Here is a 19,019-nt window from a genome sequence, read left to right on the forward strand (position 1 = left end):
CCACTGGGATTATGTTGTTTTACTGATATTGCTCTCCTTTTAGCTAAATGACAAATCGTGCTTCATTGTGTTAGCTAGCATCCCCCCACAGTGGCAGCATGGCTGAAAGACCTGTCCTTCTGTGACTCTACTTCAGAATTGTATGCTTCTCTACAGCCAGTCACATCCAGGCCCAAAGATATATGGAAGCCACTGCGAAATTATTTGCTGTCTAAGGTTGATTCTTCGGATGGAGAAACAGATAAATCATGTGTCCTTTTTCCATACATTATATTTGTCACTCCTCTGTACTGGTGTAGGCGCCAAATGTTCCTTATTGCTTTTCCAATATATGTCCTGTCTTTTCACATTTCCTCTTTCATTTTATGTCTCTTGCTTATCGTAATATCCTTTTTTCCTTTTGATAACCTGCTGTACCACACATGTAAACTTTTGTTTTACGTTTTTGGTTATTGGCTTCTCTTTATGAGAGAGAAAAAAAAACATGTTTAAAGGGGGAGCACAGGCACTTGACTATTGGTTAGCAGGGGTAAAGTGCACAGAGTTCTATAACCAGCAAAATCAGAGGGGTCAACAATACTGGTGTAATCTGGGTTTGCTATAAATGTCCCCCGCACCCCACCCCCAGCAGAAGTCGGGGAGAACTACCCACCCCCTTGTGAGTTCTCATCGCTAAGGTGAAAAAACTTCAAATCACCACCAGCATTGGTGTGGTCAGTCCCAGGGCAATTTTTCCATTGTGAAGTGTATACCCTATAGAGAGATGGACTACATCAACAGTTTAGGATTCTCACCCTGCATTTGCATAAACCACCTGAGAGGCCTCTGATCTGTCTAAACCCAGAAATTAGTCCAAGCCAGTATGGTCTCAGTTTCTTCAGTGCGCAGAGCACTGCAAATGCTTCTCTCTTAATTGAACTCCATCTTTGCTCCCTGGGTAGAAGCTGCTGCTGATGAAGGATGCCTGTTGGTCTAGGTCCTTCTCATTAAGCTATGAAACAACTGTCCCATTGCCATGATCTGAAGCATCTGCCTGCATTACAAATCCCTTGTTTGTCAGGTGCCTGGAAGATGGGTGCTCTTCAGACTGCCTCCTTCAGGGTGTCAAATGCCTTTTGACACACATATATCCAGGTCACATTCATAAACTGCTTTTTGGAAGTCCGCTCTGCCAGAGGGACAAATATGGTTCCATACGCCTTCACAAACCTCTAGTACCCAGTGAGGCCCAGAAATGCTCTCACTTGGGTCTGTGTCTTGGGAGGCTCCCAGGCCAGGATGGTCTGGATCTCATCAGAGATACAACGGTTTAAACTGTATATTGCCCCGCTTCTGTGCTGCCATTGCCGACACATCTTGGCTCAGTTCATTTTCACCAAATCAGATCTCTCAACCAGTCTTAGTAACATGAGTATGCTTTGGTTTCGACAAGATGGTTTTACATTGTCTTGTGAGTAGGAAAGGCAATGTTTTTTTATGTAACTACCCTTTTTGGTATGTGGATGTGCCCCTGCAAACAAGGTTGTGGCAGTGTGACCCAATGACGCCAGTCAGATTCCCACACTACTTATTGTTTATTACTTGGGTGCACCAGAAAAATTACATTCTCACACTGAGCCTTAGAAGTCCAGGGCTTGTGTCTGCTATCTAAACCTTCATCTTGTGGTCTGTCTTTACATAGGTGAACCTGAATCTGGACCCAGGTAGTTTGAGAAGAGTTTACTAGAAAACAGTGCAAATGTTAGTTGATACAATTCAACTATTAGGCTGAGCAAAATTATTGATAATTTAAAGTCGACCAGTATTATTGTATTGTTTCGTCTTTGTCTCGGGCTAATAACAATAGCAGTATAAATTATTGTAAGCCCTGTCTGCCAGCCATTGCAATTTACTTAAATATATCCAATGACTTTTTTTGTTTAAGCAATCAACCTAATATAAGGTTTTATTGTGAGTTTATATTCCTTTGATACGGACTACTGCTCAGTAGGATTTGTGAGTGATGATTGCAGCCATAATATACAGTTTTGAAACAAGACCAGCGGTTCTTAATCTGTGGTTTGGAGACCCCTGGGGATCTGCGATGTCTACTCAGGGGATCCGCGACTGCTTAGAAAATGAAATAATATTAACAGATTAATAAAGTGTGTGTATAAAATGTTGTGCATTGTTTGCCCTTCAAATCATCGAATTTGCATAGGTCATGGTCCCCTGATTCCAATAATGACTCGGTGGAGGTCCCCGGATTCCAGTAATGATTCAGTAGGGATCCCTGGATTCCAGTACTGATTAAGTGGGGGGTCCACATGAGTCAAAATGTTAAGAATCACTGGTCTGTCTTAAAAAAATACTCTTTCTGTTGGCATTGCGTCCGGTGAGAAAATGTTTACTTCTGCTCTCTAGAATGTACAATTGCTCATATAGGTCTTGTTGGTAGTTACGTCTCCATGCTTAGGAGCCTACATAGTAATAACATACCTAAACAGTGGTAGCACAAGCCATTTTTTAGACTTTGGTCCCGAAGTATAAAAAAGTGGTATTGCATACTCCAAACCAGTATGGTGTTTTTGCCAATATAGTCGGTTAAAGAAAAGTCCTTTAATTATAATAAGCCTGGAGACAGTAGACAGGGCAGAGATGTTGCCTATGAGGCATCAAGAGGTCTGCAGAGTCACTGATTTGTCCAGAAGAAACGGTGCTATCTCATCAGTTGTACTTTGTTAAATCTGACTTGCAGTTTTTCTTCATAAAAGTACACTTAAGTGTCTTTACGGTATACACAGAAATAAATTGATTCCTGTTATTCCTTTTTGTGGGTGGGCTGAAAATGGGATTTCCTCTCACCAGGAGACCAGCTTTTCTATAGGAACTAAATGATTCTTCCTTTTGAATCTATACACAAGGTTACACTTCAAAACCTCTCCTTGACAGTAGTCACAGTAGTGACTAACCTAATGATGTGAAATATAATTAGACATCTGAGTAACCAAAATCCCAAACTGCTCTATTCAGACATATGCTAGCACACATGCCTGTCTCTCTCATCATTTCTATCCCACTCTCCCCCTTTCTTATTTTCCCTCTTGGTCTTTAACCCTTCTTCTACTGTTCATTATCCCTATCCCTTTCCTCTACTGTGTGTGTTTTCATCTCTTGTCTCATCCCTAGCCAATCCATTCTCTATCCTGGCTTCTCCCTCAGCCACAAACAGCTATTCATATGCTTAAAAACGTTCTTCATCTGTGGCTGTCTCGCTGAATAGTGCAAAGTAAAAGCCACCAGTCTGCACATTAAAACTTTGTTTATATTGCACACTCACTGCTTAATTTGTGCCTGTCTGTGTGGTGCGCCAGCGCTCATTTTCTCCTATACAGCGAACACCCCTAATTTATGAGAGAGACTTCTAATTTTGTCTCAAGCGTAAAAGATATATTCATATTTGCATCCCCATAAACTTAAATATTCTTGGAAGAGACTGTAAGCCAGGCATAAAACAGCCTGGCCTGTGTGCAACCTGACTCTTAGTTCTAAATGTGACCATTGCGGTGTGAAGCACTGAGTAAATATAGTTTGGAGACTTGTTTATGTTTCCATTACTCATTTCACTTACTTTTTATGTGATTGGTGCCAACATTTTCAAAATTAAAAAAGACTGAAATGAAAATCCCCCATTCATTGAATATTTGCGTCTTCAGTTATTTTCTGCATGCTGTGACTAATTTATGAACACTTGCTCCGTAACTCGTTCGCCTGTTGTACCATTTCTTCGTTCATTTCAGTACTAATTATGTTCTATGCATGTTTTAAGAGCATGAAGGGGAAAAGTAAGAGCAGCCATGACCTGCTGAAGGATGACCCACGCTTGAGTGCAGTACCTGCAGTGAAAAGGTCAGTGTGGAGCGCACAAAAACCGCATTCAAATGTAAATCTTCATATGCTCCCAGATTATATGTACTTTGACTTCTGTTCTCATAATTCTGGCAACACATTAAAAATTGTTTCAGCATTCTGTCTAATTTGATAAGCTACCATGAGAGCCACATTTACTGAATTATTGGTGGTCACCCTCCCGGTCAGGTGAGGAGCATCTATTGAGTCTAGGTGCATGCTGCAGGAAGCCCTCCTCAGTGGGCCGAATGTGTTATGGAAAAGAAATGGCACTTACTGCACACCCATAGGCACTCATACCCTTGGATAGTGCATAAACTGTTTACTTATTAATTTGATATATCACTCACCGATCAACTCTGACAGCTATGATACTCTCCCAAAAAGGAAGATACGAAAACAAAAGAAAAATAGCTGCTAGATTACGTAGTATAGATATTATACAATAATGTTACATGATCACATTAAGTGTCACATCCTTATCATACCCTTCACTTTATTTGAAATGTATTATTCCCAGTCCAGACGTTGTTGTATTTATTGTATAAGCGTGTATATACCTTAGCACATATGAAATAAGTTACTTACCTGTAACTGCAGTTATCCACTATTGGTACCTTTCCTAGATTCACATGCTTGAATCATTCCACGTCATCGAAGTTAGAGTTCTACGGTAATATAAATAAAGGAGTAATTAAAAAAACGTCCATAGGCTATTATGGAGGCCACCATGCATTTAATAGCCTATGTACCTCCTTTTCTAAACAAGCATTTGCAATGCAATAGGTCTCGCATTTACGTGAGTTTAAGCTATTGCCATTGTATATGACAATGCTTTTTATTTATGCTTTAAAAACTAAAACAAAAATGAAAGGCATTGTCATTTGCAATGTCAATAGCTTAAACTCGCGTAAATGCGAGACCTAGTGCATTGCAAATGCATGTTTAGGCAAAAGTGCCTGCCATTCACAACAACAGAACTAAGCCTCGCGTGGTGTGACTGTCTCTAGCCCTGCCTGTGCCCATCACGCAGAAGAAAGCAGCTAATTAATTAAATAACTAAGAGTGGTCGCTTAAGTGAGTGGACCGCACTGCAAAATAATTAAATAAACAAGCGTGGCTGCAAAAGTGAAAGCGGCCAGCGCTGCAAATTAATTAAATACATTACTAGACAACATTCTTTTAACGTCAAACCTATTGGCATGGCCAGTGCTTGTTTGAAGAATAAGTAAAAATGCCTACTGCAGACAGTTGAGGAGTCAAGCCAGAGCTAGAAACGCATGAAGTGTCTCCAGCAATCTGGAAGACACTGAGGCCATGGGAAGAGAGCAAACGGATAACGCCTTCTAAAATGACAGGTGAGCACAGCTGTAATTGAATTGTATTTGTAAATTGTATTAATATACCGCTTACGACCCCTGACAGGAGTTGAAGCGCTTTGTGGCGATTAGTACGCTACTCCAGAACCAATGATTAGAGTTTTTTAATAGATTAAAATACTGTTTGAAGTTGATGGTTTTGGAATGGTAGTTCCTCTGGGAGCCATCAAAATAATCCTATGATTCTGGAAACATCACGTCTAACACCGAGCCAAGCGCAGACAGTTGAAATATTACTAAATATGCATCAAATCTCGTGTTTGAGAAGCAAAACATCCTTGCGCTCAGTTTAGAAGGTGCTGACCGGTTGCTATCTGTCGCTCCACAAGCTCCGAGCCCATCTCTTCCGAATGTCCCATCTGGGCTTCCTTATCAGAGTGCAGCTGGCTGCGAGAATTCGCGTCAGCTGATTGCCTGTTTGCACATGAGACGTAACTGCTGCTGATGGGACTTGTGAATACTTCTTGTTGGGACTAACCTGCGGAATACTTTGTGTGCCGGGGTCTTCACTTTGAAGTTGTAAAACGTTTTACCTCAACCTTTTCCTTGAGGCAGGTCTACGTCCTGCTTTTATTGTGTTGTCATGGTGGTTCTGTGTTTAGCGCTTACGGTGCTTCTATGATGCTTCAAAGCACTATGGGAGAAGACTGGGGTGGAGGAGGAGGAAGCAAATACGTACAGAAGGGAGAGGCAAGAGGGGGCATCTTTGTATGACATTGTTTGATGATTATAACACAGTTACCGGGATAATATCAATAGCAACAAGGGAATGCATGACCTGGTTCCTCTGCTAATTCCCCATGTTGCCCCACTGTCTCAACCAGACGTTGTGGCTAGTTTCAGCACCCAGAGTGTCTATGTAAAAAACAATGAAACCACAGAATAACTGGGATCTTATAATACTAAGAGGGCCTTTAACCCCTGTCACCAGCCACATCAAGATGAACATTGGAGTTGTATGTCAGTCAACTTGCACAACGCAATAAGGAAGGCAGAAAACAAGCATCACAGCATAAAGCACACAAGACCTAGACTAATATTGATGATACAAATATTGAATGCTCTTTTTCAGTTGTCTGTGTTTTCATCTATCTCTTTCTAGCTGTCGGAAGGGGTGCATACTCACTAGGACCGCTTCTGGTCCTACGACTCTCAAGTGAGTCTGCCGCTGACATCGCACGGAGGTTTCTCAGGTTGGAGCTTTGTAATCTATGACTTCAAACACCATAGACCACAGTTCGGTGTGCGAAGGAGGGGGCAACACTGAAGGAGGGTTGGCAAGATGCAGCCGTGAGATGTCCCAAGCTGTGGCTGCAGAAGGAAGGGGGCAGCACTGAGGAAGGTTATCGCGGTGTGACAGTCAAATTGGCCCAGCGGCACTCAGGGCTTCCAGGCCTATGAGGGTGGGAGTACGCGGACGGCCCTAATCCTTGCGTGGGAGGCACCTCATCCATGTATGCGGGCGGCCCTTATCTTTGCGCTGGAGGTACCTCATCCGTGTATGCGGGCGGCTCTAATATTTGCTCTGGAGGCACCTCATCAATGGAGTGCTGAGCCCAGCTGTCGAGCCATCTGATTAAGGGAAATGCTGCTTATGTGCTCAGTGTGGTGGAGGGCTCACAAAGCGGAAGGGGGAAGCAAAACGAGCGGAAAGCAACAAATAAAACAAACAGAAACAGATGGAAAGCAACATTAAAAACAAGTACCTGGAAATCGCTTGAGTTCCTGGCAAGCCACCGATCTGGCGCGAAATCCGGAAGTCCGGCAGCGTCATGCTTGTTGTGGGGCGGGACTTCCGCCATAAGCTCGTGCACGAAGTGACTCACCAGATGGACATGGTAACGCGGGGCTCCCATGCCGGAGGGGGAGCCTGGCGGTGGCGGCAGAAAAGTGGTGAGCCACGTCAATGGAGGCGGAGATGACACCCGGTGAGTGGGACTTGGTGCCTTGGGGGCTCGTGCACAGGCTCGGGCGACTGGTGCGTGTGTGCGCGGCCAGGGCGGCTGGTGTGTGTGTGGGCAGCTGGTGCGTGTGTGCAAGGCTGGGGGCGGCTGGTGCGTGTGTGGGCAGCTGGTGCGTGTGTGAGGGGCTGGGGGCGGCTGGTGCGTGTGTGGGCAGCTGGTGCGTGTGTGCGGGGCTGGGGGCGGCTGGTGCATGTGTGGGCAGCTGGTGCGTGGCTGGGGGTGGCTGGTGCGTGTATGGGCAGCTGGTGTGCGTGCGCGCGACTGAGAGGCATGGCTGACTACCTGAGATGTGCACGGCTCGGGAGGCGGGGCTGGGCTGGGCATGCGCGTCCATGAGGTGCAATCGGCGCTCGTGCCCCGGTCTGTGGTCCCTTCAGAGCTGACTAGGCAGCGATAGGTCTTTCGCTAACGCGAGACCTAAAAAGGACCAAACCTAAATAAACCAATCAGCAACCAGCATTCTCTAGAATCTTCCCAACAGAGTTTCCAGAACAAGTGTGGAAAGTAATACTGGATTGCATGGGGAGCTTCTCTAGGGAGGAAGGTGGGTCACATGTGAACCTATGAAAAATATCAATACTGGATAATTGCAGTTACAGGTGAGTAAATTATTTCTTATCCAATATTGTGGTATCTTTAATAGATTCACATGCTTGAATCAGAATAGCAATCAGTAATGTAAAACAAATAAGCACCCTTAGTGGATGGTGGGTAGTGCCAATAACATTTCAAAATGTATTCACAAAAGGAGTGTCTTGTGAAAGTAACAATGTAAAAGTAAATGCACATAAAGTCATTGGCATGTGAAATAAACATCTCTATCATTAGCTTAAACAAGTATAACTTCTTCTACAGCCAATAAAGATACATTTTCAAATGCAGATCAATATTGTTAACAGAAAAGAAATCTTCTAATTAAAGAGGCTCACCTTATTGAAATAAATGACGTGGTACTGCATGTACCACGGCTGCATCAGCGCACTGTGTCAAATCCAGGCAGTAGTGCTGCGTGAATGTATGCATCGTCTTACACGTCGCAGCTCTGCAGATTTTGTCCAGTGACACCCCTGCGAACATGGCAGCCCATGTAGAGACTGCTCTTGTGCAGTGCGCTGTCATTGTCTTTGACAAAGGCTTGCCTGCCTTATCGTGGCAAAACTGAATTGTGGTTGCTATCCATCTTGCGATGGTAGCTTTAGAAACCGCAGTGCCCTGACAACCGTGTCCATAGGCTACGAACAGTTGATCTGTTTTGCGGATAGATTTAGTCTTTTGCATGTACAATTTAAGACACCTCTTGATGTCTAGAGTGTGCAGTGTTTTTTCCGCAGGTGTAGCAGGATCAGGGAAGAAAGTCCTGAGAAGACAGGTTTGTTTAAGTGGAACTGAGAAGGAACCTTAGGGATGAATTTGGGATTGGTCCTGATGATAACTATTTCATCTATAAATCGAAGAATAGGATGTTTTATGTAAAAAGCTTGTATTTCACTAACCCTTTTAGTTTGTGTTAGGGTGAGCAAGAAAGCTACTTTCCACATCAGGTGTTTGATGTCCGCCCTTTGGATGGGCTCAGAGGGTTGCTTCATCAATTGCGATAGGACTACATTTAAGTGCCACTCAGGGGGTAGAGCTTGAACAGGTGGCTAAGTGCGAAACTGTCCTTTCATGAATTGCTGTACAAATCTGGTGGAGCAGAGAGATAGACGTTTTAGGGAGTGTCTGTATAGAGACATAGCTGTGAGATGAACCTTAATTGAAGAGTATACCAGCCTAGATTGTGCCAAAGACAGTAAGTACAGTAGGATTTGCTCTGGAGCAGAGATTTACAGATGTACTTTACTTTGACGGCACCAAAGGCAGAATCGCATCCATTTGTCTGTACGTGTGCACATAATGTCTTGACACTCTTGCGCAATATTCAAATCCTTAAATTCAAAGAATTCAGGGGCCACGCCTGCAATCGAAGAGATGCTGGTTCCGGTTGACACATCTGACCTTGGTTTCTGGACAACAAAGTTGGTGTCAGTAGCAGACGGATGGGCTGGACTTCTGAGAGGAGGAGAAGCTTCATGAACCAGTGCTGTCTGGACCATCTAGGGGCTATCCGACAGAGGCGGCCGTGTTCCGTTGTCATTTTCTTAAGGACCTTGGGTATCTTTGGAATGGATGGAAAGGAGTAAGCATATATTCCCGACCAATGCATTTAAAGGACATTGCCCCGAGATTTTGGGAGTGGGAATCTGCTTGTGGAGAACCGGCATGTGGAATTGGTGGTGTGGGTCACAAACCAGTCCACCGCTGGTTCCCCCAATGTGAAAAAATCCTGTCCAATTGGTCTTGCTTGAGCTCCCACACGTGGCAGTTGTCTTTGGTCCTCCTGAGGGTGCCTGCCAGAATATTCCGAAGCCCTGTAACGTTACGCTTTTAAGAAAATTCCGTGAAATGTGAGCCAGCTTCAGAGCTGCTGGGCGTTCTCAGAGAGAGTAAGAGATTTGGTTCCTCCTTGTTTGTTGACGTAAAACATGCTTGTGGTGTTGTTCGTATGGACCAATACCGATTAACCTTTTATCCGATGGAGGAAAGCCTGCAGTTAGAGAAAAATGGCCTTCAAGTCTAGCCTGTTGATATGCATCCAACGCTGGGTCGAGGACCATTTTCCCTGAATCTGAAGGTCTAGAAGATGACCTCTCCAATCCTCCATGGAAGCATTGGTGATGACTATGAATTTCAGAATCAGAGGCAGAAAGGAGAGGCCCTGAGAGAGGTGTGACTTGAAAGTCCACTATTCGAACACCTCCCTCATGCGTGGAGTGATAGTTTTCACGTCTTCGAAGGATCCCATAGTTTGAATGCATTGACATTGGAGTCCCTCTTGCAATGGGCTCATGTGAAGACGAGCTAGTGACACTAGGTTGATTGCTGAGGAGAGCATGCCCAGTAAAGATTTGTATGTCCTCACTAAAGTGCACTTTCTTTTTGATAGTCTGAGAGCCAAGGTTTGTAACCGCTCCTGTCTTTACTGCAAGAGGAAAGCTTTGTTCTGAATGGTGTCCAGGTAGGAGCCTAGGAACGTCACTGTCTGACTTGGAAAAACCGATGATTTTCGTTGGTTCATAGAAAGGCCTAATTTGCGCAACAGATCTATGCAGTCTCTTGTAGCTGTAGCAGCTAGATGAGCCGATTGAGCTTTCAGGAGCCTATCGTCCAAATATGAATACACATGATGACCCTGGTTCTGCAAGACAGCCGCCACTGGGGCCAGAAACTTGGTGAAAACCCGCAGAGAAGATTTGAGGCCAAAAGGTAGGACCCGGAACTGATAGTGGATACCAGCCACTATGAATCGGAGGGACTTTCTGTGTTTGGGGTGTATAAGAACATGAAAATGAGCATCCTCCACATCCAGCAATGCCATGTAGTCCCCACTGTTGAGGCGCTGAAGGATGTCTGAGAGTGTAACCATTCCGAAGGTCTGATTGTTGAGGAATTTGTTTAGCCGTCTGAGGTCCAAAATAGGTCTCCACTCTCCCGATTTCTTGCGTATCAGGAAGAAATGCGAGTAAAGCTTTTTCTTCTTTGTGCTACTGGAACCCTCTCTATTACCCCTTTCAGTAGCATAATCTTTGAGTCCTGTTTGAGTAAGTGAAGACGAGGGGGGTGTGGTCCCATGGGTGGAGTGTTTGGTGGGTGCTGGATAAATTCTAGAGTGTGGCTAAAAGATATCAAGTCCAAGACCCATTTGTCCGTTGTAATATTGCACCATTGATGGATATGACTGGAAGCATTCACACAGGTTGGAGGGAGAAAAGTAGTAGCTGGTACCCTGGTGTGGTCACTGCTTGCGACCTGAGTCGCGTGCTTGCGATGTTGGTTTCCTGCGCGAGCGTGCCAGGAGAAACCAGCTATTGTTGACTGTCGATAGGTTTGCTACTGGTAACCCTGACAATATTGCGGTTGAAAGGACTGGTAGCTTTGGGTGCCCTGGAAAGTATGTCTAGAGCCTGAAAATTCATGTCCTCGTGCTCCCCGAAAGGACACTTTACAATGCTGTAGGGTAACCAATGCTTTGGCCGTGTCTGTATCAGTTTTTTTTATAAATCTTTTTATTAACAAAAGAAGAAAAAAAAAAGAAAGGCATCAGGTGACATTAACTTCTCTTACAGTTCCGTAATTACATCTCCATCCATTCAAAATAATAGATACAAGACATAGGTACTGGGTCAAGGGGACACATGCGCTTACACCTCCTCTGGACACGCCGGGGGAACAACAAATCTCCTCTGTAATGATTCCAAGCCTCCCAGACCTTCCCCCATTTCCCAGGACACCCCCTTGCCTTATACACCGACCTCTCCCTGAACATGTACCAATCTAGGTCCTCCGCCCATTTCTCGACTCGGGCGGCTGGCTGGCACCCCACAACTGGGCGATATTACGCTTAGCTATCATATATGCTATGCGACCCATTGTTTCTTATAGCCGTTCAAATCTGTAGGTTCTCAGATGTTCAGAATGCACCTACGTGCCTCCGGCCGCATCTCCACTCCCAAGACCTCTCGTAGCTTATCGTGGACCTTCCCCCAATACGTCTGCACCCAGGTACAGTGCCACAATATATGCATGAATGTACCAAGCTCCCCACACCCCCTCCTACATTCCCCACTCTCCGAACGACCCATGTGGACCAGACGGGGCCCCGTGACATACGATCTAGGGAGAACCTTTAATTACACAAGCCTGCGCCTCATCTGTATCGCTACAATTCGTGGTGAGGAGACCGCCTCTTGCCAGTCCTCATCGTCTAGTTCCAACCCATCTTCCACCCATTGCAATCTTAGGGGGACCAGTGGGTTCTCTGTATGGTTAATAAGCTTCTTGTATATTAGGGAGATGGTCTTCTCAGGGAGGTGGCCGTCCAAAACCTGATCCTCAAGAGGGGAGGCATCAGGAAGTAACGTGTCCTTGGGGAGGCTTGCAAGCAGGGCGTGTCTGATCTGGAGGTAACGGAAGTGCTCACGGTCGTGGAGGTGATACTGTTTCTGAAGGGAACTGAACGTAAGTACTGTGTCATGTCCCCAAATATCTTTGATCTGTGTAATCCCCATGAGGTCCCATTTATCGAACCCCTTAGACTTCCATAGACTCCCCAACCTTTCTGAGCTCCATAACGGGGTGGCAAGTGTGAGCCTTCCCTCCCACTTGAGGTGTCTATTTGCTGCGCGCCACACCTGAACGGCATGTGCCGTTGGCCCCGCGAGGGGAAACCGGCGAGGTCTAGCATAAAGCACCCTAGTGAAGTCACCGCCCGGTACTTGCTAGCGTTCCATAGCATACCCCGGGTCCCTGGGAGGCCCCTATATAACATGGTTTACCCCTGCCAGCTGGGAGGCCCAGTAGTATTTCCTTAAGTCTGGCAGTCCGATCACCCCATCATACCAAGGGAGGGTGAGCTTAGAGAACGCTATGCGAGGTTTACCATTCCAGAGAAGCTGCCTCTGGAGGGCCTCTATTTCCTTAAAATAGGACGCGGGCACCGGGTCCATCGCGTTCTGCAGCGCATACAAAAACCGGGGAAGGGCCATTATCTTAAAGAGCACCGCCCTACCCAAAAGGGAAAGTGGAAGCACCTTCCAGCGCGCCACATCTCCTTTAAATCGGTTCAGAGGGGGGCCAAGGTTGTTAACAAAACTTAGTTTCTGGTCAAGCGTGACATAGACGCCGAGGTACTTAAACCCTATCGGCTCAATTTGGTCTGTATCAGTTTTGATGGCGTTCCCAGTGGACCCTGAAGAAACTCAGTGGAAGACAGAAGATTGGAGAACCACCCCACCCATGGATACCTTCGGAACCAGGATGCCTGCCCCAGGGAAGCCTGGAGCATAGGTGTGAAGTGGCGTTGGAAACAGCTGTCTTACCCAATGGAGGACTTCAGAAAAATGTCACTGCTGGAGAAGGTGAAAGTGTCTAGTGGAACTCAAAGGTGGATTCAAGATGTGAAGAACCTGCAGGCAGAGGGGGCAGTGTCTATGCTACTCAGGAGTGACCAGGAGGCACGGAAGACGAATGCCCACCGTTGTTGGGTGTTGCAGTGAAGCTGACAGTGACCTTTAGACTGCGAGCTGTCCCACGTCGGATGCCGAGAGTTGAGGGGTTGTGTCTGGTGGGAGCACCAACAAGCCTTGGCAACTGCAGCCAGCGTGGAAGTTGAAGAAGGTGCAATGTCTGGACCAGCTAGGTCTAGGAGACTCACCACAAGCAGGGGAGTCAGGTCAAGCCCCAAGCAATCAGGGGAGCCCAAAGAATACGAAGATGACCCTCAAGAAGTCTGGAGGCACTGGAGTCGAAAGAGGACCTCTAGCAGCTCACCAAAGATGCAAGTCCACGATGCAAGAAGATGCAGTTAGGATCACAATCTTGGTCACTTGAGATGCTTTGGGTTGGGGCTACTTGGAGCCCGAATCTTTGTGGAAGGAAGCCAACACGCCATTGCAACTGCAAGTTGACACGATGCACAGGGGTTCGTTTTGTGCGGCTCCGATGAGGGATATTGGCATCAAACTTGGTGAGAGGACCGGGCAGGCCTCGAGGGATGTGAAGAACCACCACCTGTGCTGCTAAGCCTTTCATAGTCCGTGGGAGCTCAGGATCAGCAGACCGGTCAGCTTAGTTGTGCTGCATGTAGATACAGAAAATGACTCCTTCACTTCAAGGAAGATTCCTACAGGTGTCTTGGATGCCCACAGGCCTTGGAAGGTTTCTGTATGGTGCACACGCACGGACTTTGCAGCAGACGAGCAGGGGGATGAGATCAGGAGCAGCCGGAGTATTCCCAGTTGCAGCCCTAACGCCCAGTGCGAAGTTCAGATTTCCCAGAAGGTTGAAGAAGTGGTGTCGGAAATGTATCTTGTCCCACGACGAATCTAGGGACCCATCCTCAGGTAAGCCCTTAAGTACCCTAAGGAAAGGGTTGGGATGTTAGGGTTGGGGGTCCATCCCTAACTATGGGCTGGACAAGGCAGAGGATACTCCCCTGTCCTTTGTCCAGGTTCGTGCCAGAGCGGGAGCCAATAGCTCATTGAACTGGATTGAACTAGACTGTGCATGGAGGGCACCAAGTGTGCCCTGCATGCCGACTATGTGGCGCTGTCAAGCACTCCCACCTTTCCCCAATACACTAAATCCTGTCTGGGAGGTGGTCACACCTCCCTGTGAAAGAATACCTATTGTTCTGCCTTTGCCTGCCCGAGCTTGGTTTAGCAGCAGGAGGGCAGAAACGTGTCTCTGGCCGACAGCAGCCCTAGCTTGCTGTCCGGGTCTGGAATACTTGTACATGGAGCACCGAGGGCCTTCCCGAGGAGCTTTCCAGTGCATGGAATCATACTACTGCACCGTTTACAGTGTGGGGTATGATTCCAACATGTTTGCATGGAATCATACCTGGGAGGTATGATTCCAACATGTTTGATACCAAACAAGATAGGATTCATTGCAGCCAGTTTTGAGATTTAGATGTTCCTCCGAGCACTCATTCAATATAGCAAAGTCTTTATACAGTTTTCACTTTCTATTTATTGTCCAATTCTTCAATCGAATTCAAATAAAATTCTTCAATCGTATCCAAATAAATGATAATTCGCAGCCAACACGTGTTTCGTCTAGTCAGTAAGACAATGACTTCTTCAGGGCTGCAACCCAAACTGTTTACAATAAATCATAGTTAAGAGTTTTGAGATGGTCACCGCGTAATAATGCGGTGCCCCTCTGCATTTCATAAGGCTGTCTCACAACCCGGGAGAATGGACTCCATGGGCTGTAGAGGTGTAATGCTCATGAAAGGGCACTTTCCCCACTTAGAACCAAGTACCCAGCCTTCAGGATTGTAAAGCCTGCCTTAGGGGTCACTTATAGGTTTTAAGTGTAGCGACCCTAGATATAGAGAAACCTATGTCTTTCAAAAGTGGTACTAGCACCAGCTTACACAGGCTGCAATGACAGGCCTAGAGTTGCAAATCGAGTTGTCTCCCATGGGTAGCATAATGCATGCTGCAGCCCAAGGGGGACCATTGGTGTACCTACACCCTGGGTTCCTTAGTACCATATACTAGGGACTGGGAAGTGTACACCAGTGTCCAATCTGTGATGTACCCAAGTACTTGCCAAACCAGTTTAGGGGAGAAAGCACAGAGACTGGAGTTCTGATTAGCAGGATCACAGTCAGACTAGTCCTAAACAGCATTGTACCAAGCATAAAACTGGTGGTAAAAGCAGATCCTACTTTCCTACACCTGGACCTTGCCACTTTACTTGTAAGTCCCACTAACTTGGGCAAGTAAAGGCAACAGCCTTTAATCAATGGTCAAGAAGCTATTGTTTACTGGGACACAGGGGCCAGCGTCACAATGGTGACAGAGATACTTATGTCCACTGAACAAGTCCTACTTGGTCAACTTTACCTAGTTACCAACACCAGCAATGTCAGGACTAATCACTCCTTGGCAGTTGTTAATCTCAGCTGGGGAGAGGTAACTAGCCCTAAAAGAGTTGTGGTTCCCCATACCTTCCTGTAGACTGTCTGTTGGGCAATGATTTGGAAACTTCAGCCTGTCTGAAGTGAAGTTTAGGACACATGCTGAGATGATGGGAATCACTGGCAGTGCCTTTGCTGTTACCAGGGCTCAGGCCAGACAGCTAGGCACTGAGGGAGCACTAGATCCTGGAGAAATGGACCAGCTGGCTCATAAAAGAAGGAGCAGGAAGGGTACAGACTTATCCTCCTCCCAAACTGCCAGTGAGAGTCAGTCTCCTGAGGGAGATGACCTCTACGCATGTGAAGAACTGTCACAGATAAACTTGGGGCCTGACCAGGCAGAGTTCTTAAGGGCAGGGGGGCGCCCTTCCAGGGCAGACTTGAGTTTGGAGGAGAAATCCTGTCCCTCTCTTGAACAAATCAGACAGCAAGCTGCTGCTGGGGAGGCAGGGAATATCAGTGGGTCCATAGGGTCTATTTGGAAGATGGGCTCCTGTTCACTGAGTGTAGAGACCCTAAGGCTGGTGCCACCAGGAGGTTGGTAATACCTCAGAAGTTCAGGGGCTTTCTTCTATCCCTAGCACATGACATCCCTCTTGCAGGACATCTTAGGCAAAGCAAGTCTTGGGACAAGGTTGTCCCTCCTTTTCACTGGCCCCTGAAGACACCAAGACGTTTTGTCGCTCCTGTGTCACTTGCCAAGCCAGTGGTAAGTCAGGTGGCACTATGAAGGCCCCCTTAATTCCACTTCCTTCTGGGAGCCATTTCCAGAGTGGGGTTTCCTAAGGGGGTCTTGTCAGGCAGAGGTACTAACTTACCCTCAAGGGTATGATCATGGGACTCCAAGAAAAGCTTAGCTGCAAATGGGACTGTCCTACTAACCTGCCTTCTCTTTGCCTACAGAGATGTTCCTCATAAGGGGGTGGGCTACAGCCCATTTGAAATTCTGTTTGGACATCCAGTTAGGGGGCCATTGTGTCTGGTTAAGGAGAGCTGGGAGCAGCCTCTCAAACCTGCTAAATAAGATATTGTGGACTACGTCCTTGGCCTGCATTCACGTATCGCTGAGCTGATCTACGACACAATCACCCGAGATGGCAGTGGCCAACTGTACGCATTTGTCGATATCTCACCCACTCGAGCCCCCCTCCAGAAGCTGAAATATTTCCCCTTGGTTACACCCGATGCAGTGAAGTTACATCATTCTCACCACTCGATATAATCCCGGCCAGGACTACCACATTACTTTCCAAACAGCTGGCTATCCTCATTTGCTCTATCCTTAACCTTTCACTAAATAAAGATTATGTTCCCGATGAGTGGAAGGCAGCACAAATCATCCCTATATGGAAGAATCTTAAGGCCCTTATGGATGATTTAACTAATTATCGCCCTATCTCACTGTTACCGCTCCTGAGCAAGTTGTTAGAAAAACATATTAATAAACATCTTTCAGACTTTGTCGAGGAATCTGGCTGCTTTGATCCATCTCAGTCTGGTTTCAGACCCAGACACAGCACTGAGTCAGCCTTGATTGCCGTCACGGATAACATTGGACCGGCTCTGGACAATTGACAGGCAGTTATACTAGTGCTGCTTGACTTGTCGGCGGCTTTGACACTGTCTCACATCGAACTTTGCTCAGGAGACTCAGTGAGATTGGGATACAAGGAACAGCCTTACAATGGATGATGAGTTTCCTCTCACATAGAACCCAGACTGTCAATCTGGGTCCCCTCCGTTCTGAGACTACGGAACTAACCAAAGGAGTACCTCAGGGATCTTGTCTCAGTCCCACTTTAATTAACATCTATGTCGCTCCTTTGGCAGGTTTACACCCATTTCCTATGCTGTTGATACTCCGCTTCTGCTATCCTTTGACAAACAAGACCCTAATGCCCAGTCCACCCTCCCAGAAGGAATGAAAACCATTGCCAGCTGGATGAGACAAAATTTCCTCCAGCTTAACGTGGGCAAAACGGAAATTATGCTGTTTGGTGACGCTCCTTTGACATGATCTCAGAGCTGGTGGCCTACAGAATTGGGACCTGCACCGGAACCCAAGATAGTGGTAAAAAATCTAGGGGTTCGATTGGACCAGAAACTAATTATGAAGGAGCAGGTTTCTACCACCATCGGCGCTTGCATTAAATCGGTTACGAAGAGTATTTTCCTTCCTCCCTTTGTCCGCTCATAAAACCTTGATCCAGGCACTAGTATTGAGTCGACTAGACTACTGCAATGTGTTGCTGATCTCAGCCAGCTAAGCATCACTGAACAAACTGCAAGTGGTCCAAAACACCGCTGCAAGACCGGTCTCTAATGCTCCTACCCTCACCCCTCTCCCCTCTCTTGCAGAAACTTCAACATCTGCTGCACTGTGCATAAAGCCCTAAACAGCAAAGGCCCCAGTTATTTAGCAGAGAAATTTAAAAAATATCAGCCTCCCAGGACACTACGCCCAGGGACCAAATCTCTACTTATGGTTCCATGCTGCAAGAAGGTTCGGCTAGGAATAAAACCTTTTTCCACTTAGCCTACCTTCTGAAACCAACTTCCAATTCATTTGCGTGAATGCTCTGACCTGAGATTTCCAAAGCTCTTGAAGACCTTATTGTTCTAACTTACTCTCTGTTTCTGTCCAACTGTGCAGTTCGCGAGCGCAGAGATACCCCTTGGGGGGTGATTCAGGCGCTTTATAAATTCTTAATCAAATCCTGAAGAAGGCCAGCAACAACCTTGAGGCCAGCCAGAAGCTTCAGAAAGATTGGCATGACCAAGAGGCTGTACTGACTATTTATCAGCCAGGACAGAAAGTGTGGGTGTTTGGAACCTATGGCCCCAGCATTTCTCCCGGACAAGTGGAGTGGCCCCCACACCATCCTTGAGAAAAAGGTGAGGTCATTTATTTGGTTGAACTAGGTACTCCCAGAAGTCCCCACAGGATACTTCATGTGAACCGCCTAAAGACTTATGTTGACAGGGCTGACATTAGCTTGCTCATGGCCACTAATGAGGGGCAGGAGGAGGAGAGTGACCTACTCCTTGATCTCCTCTCTTAGGACCCTGTTGATGGGTCAGTTGATGGAGTAGCCTTGGCATGCTTACTCACTGACCAGTAGCAAGCTGATTGCAGAAAGTTTCTCAATCAGTTCACCCATTTGTTTTCTCTGACTACCAGTCAAACCACCTGGTGTACCCATGAAGTGGATACAGGTGACAGTCTGCCTGTGAAGAATAACATCTACATACAACCTGACT

General features: G+C 46.5%; 1 protein-coding gene across 1 annotated transcript in view; it reads left to right on the forward strand.

The window, feature by feature from the left end:
• CWC27 (CWC27 spliceosome associated cyclophilin) overlaps positions 1 to 19,019 on the forward strand; it is a 1,032,773-nt gene that overhangs the window by 164,277 nt on the left and 849,477 nt on the right. The window contains exon 8 of the mRNA XM_078675149.1: positions 3,809 to 3,888. Coding sequence (XP_078531275.1) covers positions 3,809 to 3,888 — 80 coding nt within the window. The remainder of the gene's footprint in view (positions 1 to 3,808; positions 3,889 to 19,019) is intronic.

The sequence above is a fragment of the Lissotriton helveticus genome, chromosome 2_1 (genome assembly GCF_964261635.1).
Source record: "Lissotriton helveticus chromosome 2_1, aLisHel1.1, whole genome shotgun sequence".
Lineage (NCBI taxonomy): Eukaryota > Metazoa > Chordata > Amphibia > Caudata > Salamandridae > Lissotriton > Lissotriton helveticus.